This window comes from Pyxicephalus adspersus, chromosome 10 (assembly GCF_032062135.1).
Source record: "Pyxicephalus adspersus chromosome 10, UCB_Pads_2.0, whole genome shotgun sequence".
Classification (NCBI taxonomy): domain Eukaryota; kingdom Metazoa; phylum Chordata; class Amphibia; order Anura; family Pyxicephalidae; genus Pyxicephalus; species Pyxicephalus adspersus.
In genome coordinates, this window is record NC_092867.1 from 754,294 (window position 1) to 766,348 (window position 12,055).

A 12,055-nucleotide genomic window follows, 5' to 3' on the forward strand; every position below is an offset into this window, starting at 1 on the left:
TTGGTGGCACTATGGAGACCCGTCCAATGGAAGTTTAGTCTTCCACCGCTCAAGGAGCCCCTGGCAACCTCACTGGAAAGACTTCTCTAACTTCTTCCTATTTTATCCCAAATAAAATAAAAAAAACCTAAACTTGAGCATTTTTCACTTAAATTAATTTTTCTTATTAACTTCACACATTGAGCTTCTCACAAGGTGAATTAGAAGAGGCGACAAGTCAGATAGAGCTCCTCTCTTTCTAAAGCAGTATTTCTAAAGGTTTTTACCATGAGGGGACCCTAGAACTAACTTTCAATGAGCCCTGGCTATAATTTCTATCCACAGCTCACAGTACATTAGCATGGTGGCCATAGGGTAGAACCCCTCCTACAGACACCCAGGTACACTGACCCAATAGCCACAAATTGCTCAATGAACCCCTAGAAACCCCTGGAGGAACCCTGGTTGACAAAATACTGATCCAATAAAGGTGAGGCATCATATAACCCTTTCCTGGCTTTCCTTGCTATCCCTCCCCTCCTTTTTCAATCATGGAGCCTCTTTATCTCATGTGGTCATTACCTGGAGTGGTCTACATGCAAACAGACCCTAGAAACCCCTCCAGATAGACATCCACCCATCCAAGCATGCTGCATAACCCCCAAGTACCTACCCACTGTGCACCCAGGGTGAACCCTGTGAAAGGAAACATGGGGGTGAAATATTTGGAAAAAACTATTTTAGGCAAACTTCAGCTACTACCCAACTATCCATGATCTCCCGGCATTGCAAAGCATGGAAGTTCAAGGTTGACATCACTAAATCTAAGATATGATATCATATGATATCAAAGATATGTGATGAAAACAGAAAGGTTGTATTGATACATTTCATTCACCCCATATTGATAATGAGCAAAGGTGGAAACTGGGGAAGGAAAATAATAGAAGAAAAAAAAAACCTCATCAGTAATAGAAGTAAAGTGAAAAATAAAATATCATCCTACAAATGGTGAAAATTGAATTAATGGGCGGCTATGAGCCCTGCGGGAGTATAGAGGCTTTCAAACAGTGAGCCATGAATGGACAGCCTTAGTTTGGATGGGACTGGAGCTGATTTTATTTCTGTTCAAAAAAAGATACAAGTGTTATTGCTAAATAAACATTTATTTTGTATGGTTTATCCCGTCATATGATAGCATTACATCCATGTTTTGTAGGAAGATCTCAATTTATAATCTTCAAAGGAATCTTGTTGCTGTCTGGACAACTCTGGACACTAGAATTAGTTACTGGCAATGGTTTCCTCAATCCAGGAGACATAATTACAAGCTTTGGTGTAAACTCCAGGATAGCCGGGCAGAGCGCATCCTCTTCCCCAGGACACAACACCTTGGAGCTCTCCATTGGCAACCACTGGTCCGCCGGAGTCACCCTGGATAAAAAAAGAAAGGATTAATAGACATTGATGTGCTTCTGATAATACACATATCATGGGATCTCACCTTCTGGAAAACTTACATTTTTATGTGCATTGAATTAAAATATTTTATTACTTTAAATGCCAAAGTTCTTTAAATACAATGCGCCTTCACTATTACTATTATAATTCACTATTACTATTATAATTCACTATTACTATTATAACACTGCTTTGCTTACAATAGTAGAGAACACAAAGCTAAAATGTGTAAAAAATCAACATTTTTCTGAATTCCAAGGGGTCCTTCATCCTAGATTCTAGACGGGTCCTTGATTGTATTTCATTGTCGGGACGGAACACACAATTATCAGAGTTGTCACGGGGTTGGCACACTCTTAGGTCTGTTGGAAGACCAAACTGTAACTGCAGATCGGTTATTTGACTCATTAGCTCATTTAGTAAAAGACGTGATTACTTACCTTGGTGAATAAAGCATAGCTGTATTTACTTGAATCATCCAACGGAGCGCAAGGCAAAATCCAAATGTTTTACATTTTATTTGTTTGGGCATGATTGGGTATTTATTTTTGCTATGCAAGCTTTTTCCAATCTTTTTATTAAAGGCCACAAATTATTACAAGCAAAATATTACTGGAACACAAACTGCAAAAAACTAACAATTCCCTATAAGTGTAACTTCTAAGTATGGAGCCAATGTCTGCAGATCAGATCACCAGCAGGACCATCGGGATCCCTCTATAGCTGCATTCTATATTTGCTGTCTAGGAGGAAGTTACCCTTTCACAACCTTCCCAATTTTAGCAGTTTGTGATTTGTTGCTTCAGTGATTCCATAGAAAATATTTAAATAATATCGGGGGCGCTCTTGTTACCTGGCAGGAGTCTTTTCCACCTTCTGGGAAGCCCAAGCAGATCATGTTCTCGGTAATTTGTCCTGGATAGGACTTAAGACAGTCCTCAGCGGACACAACTGGAACATTAACACACTGCAAAAGATCTGGGTCAGATGCTAGAAGAGAAAAAAAAAATAAAAACTCTAGGCTGAGGAATAAAAACAAAATGCAAAAAGAATGTGGTGAAAACATAGGTATAAAAGGCAACAAAAATAACCTTTTATATGAATATTTGGGGTCTACACAACAGGCCTGATTTATTAAAGCTCTCCTTCTCCTGGAGAAGATAGACCATCATGGGTGAACCTGGGTGATCCAAGCAAACTTAGGATGAATCTGATACAGGATTGAAATAATTTTCAAGCTAATTGTAAATGTTTTTTAGGAAATCCTTAGCTAAGAGAACATTACCATAATACCACCGGCTTTGCACCATCAGGCATCATCTGACAGAAGGTCAATCAGCAAAAAGAGCCCTTAGCAACTTCTGGAGAAACCTTTGGGTGCCAAGGAACTCTGGTTGGGAATGTCGGTCCTGGAGGAACCCATGTAGATCCTATAGTGGACCCAGCTTTCAGGAAAATCTAGGTCACCCAACTGCCATGTTGAGTGTGGATTTACAAAAGGTAGGCCATGTCTGTCTCTACTTTCTGTGACTCCGGATCTTTTTACAAGCCAGACACAGCCGAGTATTTAGCATTTTCAGAAGACGGACAGCAATGGTAGATTTCGTTTAGGACAGATTTCTTTGAAGGGTTTTCTCGTTACGGTTTGCTCCCACTTTGAGCATGTAGTGTTTTAGTAGTAGGTGGTGTAGCGGACATGTTTTAGTACTCACCGGTGTTCATGGTGTTCCCCCAGCCTGACACGAGACACGTGGTTCCATCGGGTACGCACTGAGATGGGAGGGGGATGGGTTGAACAACTTCGTTCAGTTGGGCTGGCGCAGACAGCTTGATCAACATGATGTCATTGTCAATTGTGTAAGAATTGTAGCGCTGATGACGAATGACCTTTGCCGACTGAATGAACTGTTCTGTTCCATCGACGGCTCTAATGTCATATTCTCCAATTCTAACTTCAATGCGGCTAAGGGGGAAAGAGCAGAAGAGCTGTATTCTTTGTAATGCATTTCAAGAACTTTTTGAATCCTAAGACAGGAAAACTTTGACATAGAGAGGATCATAGCCGCTCCGTACACAGCTGGACATTCACCATACTTACGACTTGTAGCAGTGAGCAGCAGACACAACCCATTCTGCATTGATCAGGGATCCCCCACAGAAGTGATACCCCGAATTCAAGGAGACCTGGTATGGCACGTGGCAGGTGTATCCCCCAACTATCTTGTCATCATCATCATCAAAAGGAATTGCAGCTGAAAAACAAACACATTCTGAAGTTATAAAAAAACTATGCTGCTGAAAGAAATTTCATGATCAGACCGGTTATCTCTCTACGTTTTAATGAACGATCCAAACACATTTCTATCTAATGCCTGAAAACATGACCACACTCTGCCATACAATGGCGGCTCATGGCGCACAGCTCTTTATCTTTCAGTCCTAGAGTTTAGGCAATTATGAAAATGATCAAATTAGATTCACCCGCTCCCTTTCTTTTCACCACTCAATGCAAAGGCAACAGCAATAAAACTCAGATATTAAGACCACTACCCTGAAAAACTGTGAACCCAAGCAACAAAAAAGTAAGTAGATCTGTTTTCCAATTACTGTCACATATAAGGCTCGTGTGTATGCAAATCAAAATGAATTAAAAACCCAGAAGCAGTTTAGATAAACTTTAAACGTGAACCTGTTATTTGCCCACGCAGAACAAAACAGCAGATTTACTTTAATGCAACCATTCCTAGCAGCATTCAGAATCCTATTTGTTGCTCCCCTATGCCTGGGAATGAAAGGTCTTGGGGTAAGTTATGTGTCTCTGGACTTGCAGCTCACTCCGGGCTTTGGACGTCTTATGTGACAATCAAAGCCAATGTAAAATATCTACAAGCATACTATGAGTGATCAGATTTTGAGTTTTGGTATGAAGATATTCGTCTTCCAGTCATGGTGCACGCTTGTCTTCCTCATGAAATATTTCGAGTATATAAGTATCAAGCAATGCTTGCACTGCCTATTAATGAATTAATAAAACAAATATATTTTTTACATTTTCTGAGGCAGAATACAAGTGTAGTATAGAAAAGAATAATAAAGTAAAAAAGCAAAGCTTACCTGCAAAGCCCAGAACACAGAGGAGCAGAAGGGTCTTCATGATGTTGAACCAAGTGTGTCCTCCATATCCTCTTCCAGGTCTTTATAGCTCTGGGTCTCCCTAATCTTATCGTCTGTTCACATGTAGGAGACATGGCATCCACCCGAGGAACGTGAAATCAGCAGGTGTTCAGGGTTGGCACTCATTGTTTAGGCAGCTTTCCCAAATGTTTTTATAAGAATAAATTGATCACAATGCCAGGACTTCTTTCTCTGGTTTCGGTAGTTGGGAATTGTATTCACTCAATACTAGAAAAATATCTTAACTTCAATTATATTTTTCATTGGCTAATTACAAACTCAGGTCAACACCCAACTTCCTTTAATTCACCACTTTTCTACTGACTCCATTTTATTCACATTTGATTTGTTTGTATGTGTTGTATCATTTCCTTTTTCTTCTTCTTAAACACTTTTTCTCGTCAGTGAAGGAGTAAGTTTCTGATCCATTAATATGGTTCTAGTCTGAGGACAGGGAAGTCCTTGGTGTTGGAATTGGAATCTGTGTGTTTGCATCCTGATATCTTGATTAGGCTGAGCATTGGGCTCACACAAGGCATTTGCCATTTTTAAAATGTAATAGAAAAACAAAGGATAGAGAGGTGCTTCGTATATATATATATATATATCATTTTATTGCCAGAAATAGTACTAGCCAGAGTTCCACTACAGAGATTAGACCTAATTTCAGGACCCCGGGGCCCCGCCTGTCATCATGCGGGCTCATCAAACAGCTGACGCTAGATATGCGCAGGAGACACGATCTATGTCTCCCAGCTGCCTCTCCACCTTTTACCCTTCTAATATGTTTCCAATATAAATCCAGACCATACAGAGAAAACTCTCTCTAAGTCTTGCTTCCTTTCCTCCTGGCTTACTATACCCAATACTAAGAATTTTATCCAATTTCCCTACTCTTCCTTTTATTGGCTAACAATAACATGCATTGGACCTATAATCATAATTTATTAACTTAAAACAAATCTCTTCATTATTTCATGTCTCTCCCCTGAGGAAAGCAAATGGTGAAACGTGTTGGGAACGGAGACCACAATATCTAACCTATTCTATCAAATCTAATACATTTGTATTGATCTCTGTAGTAGAATTCTGTCCAGTACTTCTGTTACATTGTATATATTTCTTCATAGGTTACAAGTAAAAACACTTTTATCATTTGCCACTAAACGTCTCTCTCTATCCTTTGCTTTTCTATTTTGATATAAGCTTTGGGCTGGCACCAAGAAACATGTAACAAGGGGAACGCCTGTCCTACATTGCGCTCTACATTTTTGGAACGTCCTCGATCCTGTCTTCTAATCCTTTCAGCAGATTTGCCGGTTTTAGACAAAAGTAGGATTTGTATGGGGCTTCCAAATAGGATGTCAAAGGATGAGGTCATGCTTTACCGTTAGAGTTGTTTTAATGGCAGAGTGTAGGGATTAGGTCTACCCAGTTCTGTACACCATTAGCAGGTAACTTCAAGTCAACAAGCAGTCAACTATCTCTTCATCTTGTCATTTCCACCATTTCACTTGCTTGGGATCAGTCATGGTGTACATAGCTTTTGTTTCAGCCCTAAAATTTCTACCTTTTGTGCTTCTAACATATTTCCAAAATGTGTTCCTTAACCTGAAACCATCTCTCCTATACATTATATAAGTCTTGGTTTAGCATCAGTCCTTACTGTCCAATATGCTTCCACCCATCCTTATAACCGGTCCCCCATACCAACAGATATCTGTCCTCCCACTGGGACGCACTTCTAAAAAGTCTGTTTGTACTGGGATTGTTCTCCAAATGTTTGGATATGGACATCGGAGCCCTGCTATGGTAAGTTCCTGACAGTGTATTGTTCAACCGGTATTGCTGCAAATCATGGAAACCAAGGGCCCTTTATTGTTGAATAACCATTATTCTTTTGTCTCCTCCTAAAATATAGCAGGGCCTTTGTTTGAAAAGAAGAGGTAATGAAGAGGTGAAGGTAACACAATTTAGCTTTTTGTTAAGCATTCAGCACCTTTGTTGATTACAGATAGGTTGGTGGCATGGTTGATAAGACACAAAAATGGAGACACGGCAATGCTGTTGACATGTTCCAGTCTCCAGAAGGGAAAGTTTTCTCCATGCTTTGGAGGATTTGTTACAGCATAAATGGAGGTGTTGTCTTTGCTCCTAAATGACACCGCTACCTAAAATTGTGATTCATTTATACGGCATATCTACTCAGATGACATGGTGGAAGTCTTCGTTTGTCCCACCAATGGCCTCTGTGGTCTGATTGGACCCAGTGACCCACGCCAAAGGCCTTTTCTTTCTTTGTGCTTGTGAGTTTAATCAAATCTTCAATGTATAAGGAATTTCCCTAAATTTCTGTGTTTATTTTTCCAGGAGCGAGCACAATAGCAGCTCCAATTTCTTAACAAATCTCTTCCCAACAATTTCTCTGGGTCCTCTGGGTTCTTCCCATGGTTCACAAACATTGTTACTGGATTACTGACCTCTCATATTGACATATGAGAGCTTATGCCGGATGACATATCAGCTTATAGTAGGGATGTTAGATTGTGAGCTTCCTTGAGAGACAATCACTGGCATGACTATGGATTCTACAAAGTGCCAAAGAAGATGTCTATACAGATATTTATTTTCTTAAGGAGAAGGTGTTTGCACGTAATGCTTTATTCATATGACATGCTTGTAAATGAAAGCATTATAATAGCACAAATAAGTAGTTACATTCTGAGGAAAACATTTTGTCTTCATTCGATCCTTAAAAATGTCTAACAATATGAAAAAGATCAAAGCTGCAACAAATCATTTGAGTTTGGTCATGGGAACCATTTTGGATGTTTGCCCTCAGGATGTCTGCCAACATAAACCACCTGCTGCATATTCCTTCATTATAAAACTGGACTGATAGACAAAGGTACATGAGCACTGATAAGATACCTGGAAGTATAAAAACCGGCCAATGTGTTATCATGTAACTGGATGACCATGAAGAGTCTTCTATTTCTGTATATGTTGAGAGCTGCCGGTATGTTCAAATGTTACGGTCAACTTTCATGTTTAAAATTGTAATCATTAATTTGTAAATCTCATCTCAAAATCATAAGCAAAAAATTGGAAAAAATTCACAGCAGCCATTGTTTTAAAATTAAACAATGCAAAAGTAACTTAAATATGTTCTCACTGAAAGTTAACTTTCCATTTCAGATCCAGTGTTTCAAAAAGCAGAACTCTGCATAGCTGTTTCTCGGTGTTCTCCTTCAGTTGCCCAACCATAATATGGGGACCAGAAGGCATTGCAAGGATATTACTTACCCCGGCACTCTGAACATTGGATACCATTTGTGTAGCGGAGCCCTGACCAGCCTGCAATGGGTTTATCTGCTGCACACTGTTATAACCCGTAAGTATATTTTATAAAGGTTACTAAGTACCAGTTTGTTCCTCATTTATAAGGTAATACAAATAAAAATACAAGACGTAGGAAAAGGGAATTGAATAAGAAAAGAAACAAATAATTTAAATGTTCAACTAACAGAGACAGCAGTCTAGTTCAATGTTTCCCAACCAGGATTTCTCCAGAGTTTACTGGGAGTTCCTTGAGCAATGAGCAGTTTGCACCTCTCAGGTCAGTATAAGTGACCCAATGATCGTTTTGGCTATCTGTAAGGGTGACATTCTTCCCAATGGATGTAGTAATAATAACACGGTTCCCCCATGTTGGTCTAGTTAATAATTCTAATTAACTAATCTTAAGGCTGTACTGAAGGTTCGGCATCAGAAATGTACAGAGAGATAACGGGCCAAATTTTACTGCCAATTTTACTCTGTGTAGTCTGGTAAAATACAGGTTGGGTAGATCTGATGGTTGGAGTTTAAAATGAATTGAAAGCTAAAAAATAAACTTTGACTTCAATGGGGGACACCTATGGCAACTCCAAAAGTTTATTTTATCTAATCTGTTATTAACCATTCTCCACCATTGAAAATACATAGACCCGGGGAGATTTACCACCCTAGAATGTTTGGCAGAATTACTACACTATTATTAGACCCTTAAGATGGAAATTTTACTTCTTATTTTATGTTGCTTCTAGAAAACAGACAGCAACAATTATTGTATTTTTCTTTTACTATGTTATGTTTTTTATTTGTTATGTTATTTTGTTTCTTTGTTGCCTTTATGTCACCTTACTTCTCTTTCCACTAATCAAACTTTTAGCTACAAAAAAAGTAAATAATTAAAGAAAAATGAATAAACATCATGTTTTATAGTTTGTTTATTATAATCAATACAGAACAGTGACAGTGATTCTTGGAAAATACAGATTTGATATGATTGATGGTCCGGAACAAAGATTTACCTACGCTGATATCATCCCTCTCCGGGGCTACACCCGGTTTACATTTGACAATCACATCACGTTAATCAAACTTTCAGAACTGGCTACACCTATTGATTACCCGGTAGTTCCCATCAGCCTGCCCACACAGTGTCTTCCCCCTGGGACTGAGCGCAGGGTTTCAGGCTGGGGCATCACAACATGCAGGTGAGACATCAAACCTTGATTTACATTTCATTTGGATTGATGGAGAAAAGGTTAGTAGTCAAGCTACTTGATATAGGGGGAATTAAGCTTTGGCCCTGAACATCTTTGAGCCACAAACCATATCTGGGGAAATGTTTAATGAGATGGCTAGAAATCACCCCCAATGCAACTTCCTAACAAATCAATGTTCCCACTATTAGTTGCAGGGGGCTGAAGGCCATATAGGAAGTGCCGAAGGGACATGAGTTGGGCAAAATCTGTCCGGTCTCTACTGGAAAGACCTCTTGTTTTCTATCAGGACAGAATGTAAGGGATAAACTCTTCATTTGTGTGCGATGTTTCAGGAATAATTCACACCACACCTACACCCCCATTGTATCAACTGCAAGACTAAGATGGGTAAACGGACCTAAAGGTAAATAGGGCCCATAGATACATTCTTTGGCTTTGAAAAATGCATTTTATTGATGTAATTTTTACTTTGTTAAAACTGATCAGAATACAATCTATTGTCATGATTTGGAGAGTGAGTTTAACGACTCGTGTAATAAGATGTTCCTGGGCCAGGTCAAAGACATCATGGGCTGCATAACCTACTTTACAAACATTTACGAGATGCTGTGCCAGGTGACTAATATTTAGAAGTTCATAAGGTTGGGATAGGCTGAACTCCAGCAGTGACCATGGGAAGTGGGGCATGATGGGGAATGAGGGGGCTTGCCCCAAGTTTGAATAGTATAATATATACTATATAGTATATATACAATAATATACTAAGTTATAGAGATCTGCTGGTGGCCTTTTTTATCTTTCCTGTGCCAATATGTCCCCCAAACCATGGTAAAAAATAGATCTGTTAGTTCTATAGGACCCTTTCTGTGGTATTATTCTGAATTTCTGTGCTGAAGATCCCGCTATGCCATGGTCGGAGTTAATGCTGGGCTCATCTGGTTGCATTATTCTTGATTCCTATGTCAAACTTTTCCTAAGCCATGGTTATGTTTGAAGCTGTAAAGCTTTACAATCAGCTAGCCGGCTTTTTCCTGATTCTTCTGCCAAACTTTTCTCAAGGCTGATCAACTTTATTTTGGAGCTGTCCTTAGTAGTACTACTTTATTGCCAACATATGTCTGAATCTAATTCTATGAATTTAGGCCAAGGTGGCCAGACCCCTGAGCCAGTGCTACAATTATTACACAGTATTTATTATTACACAGTATTTATACAATGTAATTCAATTATTGTATGTTGGGTTTATATATAGAGTTACCTAAAATAAGCCTAAAATCTGGTTCTATCCTAGGGTGACAGTGGAGGACCTGTGGACTGTAACAATGAAGTGCATGGCATTGTATCCTGGGGGTGTCCTGAACCATACAACGGGGTCGTTTTCACCAAAGTCTGTCTATATTTGAATTGGATTCATGACAATACGGCACAAATTAAGCTCTGCAAGCAAGAAACTACAAAATCTAATTGTGTAGCCAAATCATCTTCCTGATTCCTATGTGATCCTAGATAGCAATACATATTTGTGAGAGGGGTTTAAATCCTTCTCTACTCTATCTGATAAAAAAGTTTGACCACCTGAGGACATGTAGACTTTGGTGTAAGTAATTGGTTCATGTGTGGCTTTCCCTCTTAGTGATCTGAGCTCTGTTGTATTGCGGGGCTTTACACTGCTTGCTCTTGATAAGCATACATGATTCATTCCTTTTCATATCTGCCTGGAATTTAAACGTTTCCATTACTGCAAAAAGGATGAAATTACATTGTGATATTTACAAATATCTTTTTTATTCCTCTTATATACATAAAAAATAAATAAAATACTGAAATTAAATAAATAGCTGTGGTCCACTATCATGTACTTCTGCATTTTTTTAAGGAAAATGTATGTACAAGAAACCTGGATAATGTATAAAACTGAAGGATGGGACATATATTCATGGCATTCTGCTACAGGGGTATGTCTACGTCGGACTGTATTGTGGATGGACACTTCTCCATTTATCCCCATTCTATGCATGAACATCTCCAGTGACCACCAATGTAACTGGTACTTCTACATTGAGAACTTCAGTGGGCACTTCACCAATGAAATCCAATGTAGGTGATCACTTCTGCCTTAAATATACCACTATTTATAGATTTATTGGTGGATGTATTTACTGGAGCAGAGATTCAGCCATGCCACTTATGAATAACTTGTATAGTTACTGAAATGACCGGCTGCCTAGCAGCAAGACTTACAATTGGGCAGAGGGCATTAAATATTGCTGCAGAAATTTGACATAATGGTTCCCCATGTGTACCCTTTACTTTGAAATTTCACACAGGTAAACTCAACTCAAATACTTATATTAATTCCTAAAAAGTTCCCTAGGATGTTACAAAAGTATCTCTGGCTGCAATACACACCTGTTCTCGTCTACTATCCATGGCAATAATCTGATCCTGCCACGATATATCCTCAGGTGGGATCACTTTGGGTGCCACTTCTGTCAACTAAGAACAGATACTAGAGACTAGAATGAGCATCGATTCCCCAAAAATTGGGCCATAGAAGATTGGGAAAATGTTGTCTATTCTGATTGATTTCTGATGTAACATCTTGATGGTGGGGTCAGAATTAGGCATCAACAACCTAACACCATAGATACATTCCCCTTTTATGAGTGCTTCAGGCTGGTGATGGGGGTGGAATGGTGTGGGGATTTTTTGGACACTCTTTGGGCCACTTAGTACCAGTTTGAGTTTGGTTTAAATGTCACAGCCTTCCTTAATATTGTTGCTGATCATGTTCATCCCTTTATGATGGCAGTGTCCCCATGTTCTGATGGCTACATTCAGCAGAATGATGCACCGTGTCACAAAGCTCAAATCATTTCAAACTGGTT

At 39.1% G+C, this 12,055-nt stretch overlaps 1 protein-coding gene and 1 long non-coding RNA gene across 2 annotated transcripts; one reads left to right on the top strand and one right to left on the bottom strand.

The window, feature by feature from the left end:
• Positions 1-1,126: 1,126 nt before the first annotated feature.
• On the bottom strand, positions 1,127-4,630 carry LOC140340003 (anionic trypsin-2-like). Its single transcript, XM_072424946.1, has 5 exons — positions 4,555-4,630; positions 3,539-3,692; positions 3,153-3,403; positions 2,294-2,430; positions 1,127-1,413 (listed from the first exon to the last, which is right to left on the bottom strand). The coding sequence occupies exons 1-5, from the start codon at positions 4,592-4,594 to the stop codon at positions 1,264-1,266; spliced, it is 732 nt and encodes a 243-aa protein (XP_072281047.1). The 5' UTR covers positions 4,595-4,630; the 3' UTR covers positions 1,127-1,263.
• A 2,934-nt stretch (positions 4,631-7,564) lies between these two features.
• Positions 7,565-11,018, top strand: LOC140340015 (uncharacterized). The gene is made up of 4 exons (XR_011922568.1): positions 7,565-7,633; positions 7,813-8,008; positions 8,904-9,155; positions 10,459-11,018. It is a non-coding gene; the product is annotated as an uncharacterized lncRNA (long non-coding RNA).
• Positions 11,019-12,055: the final 1,037 nt, after the last annotated feature.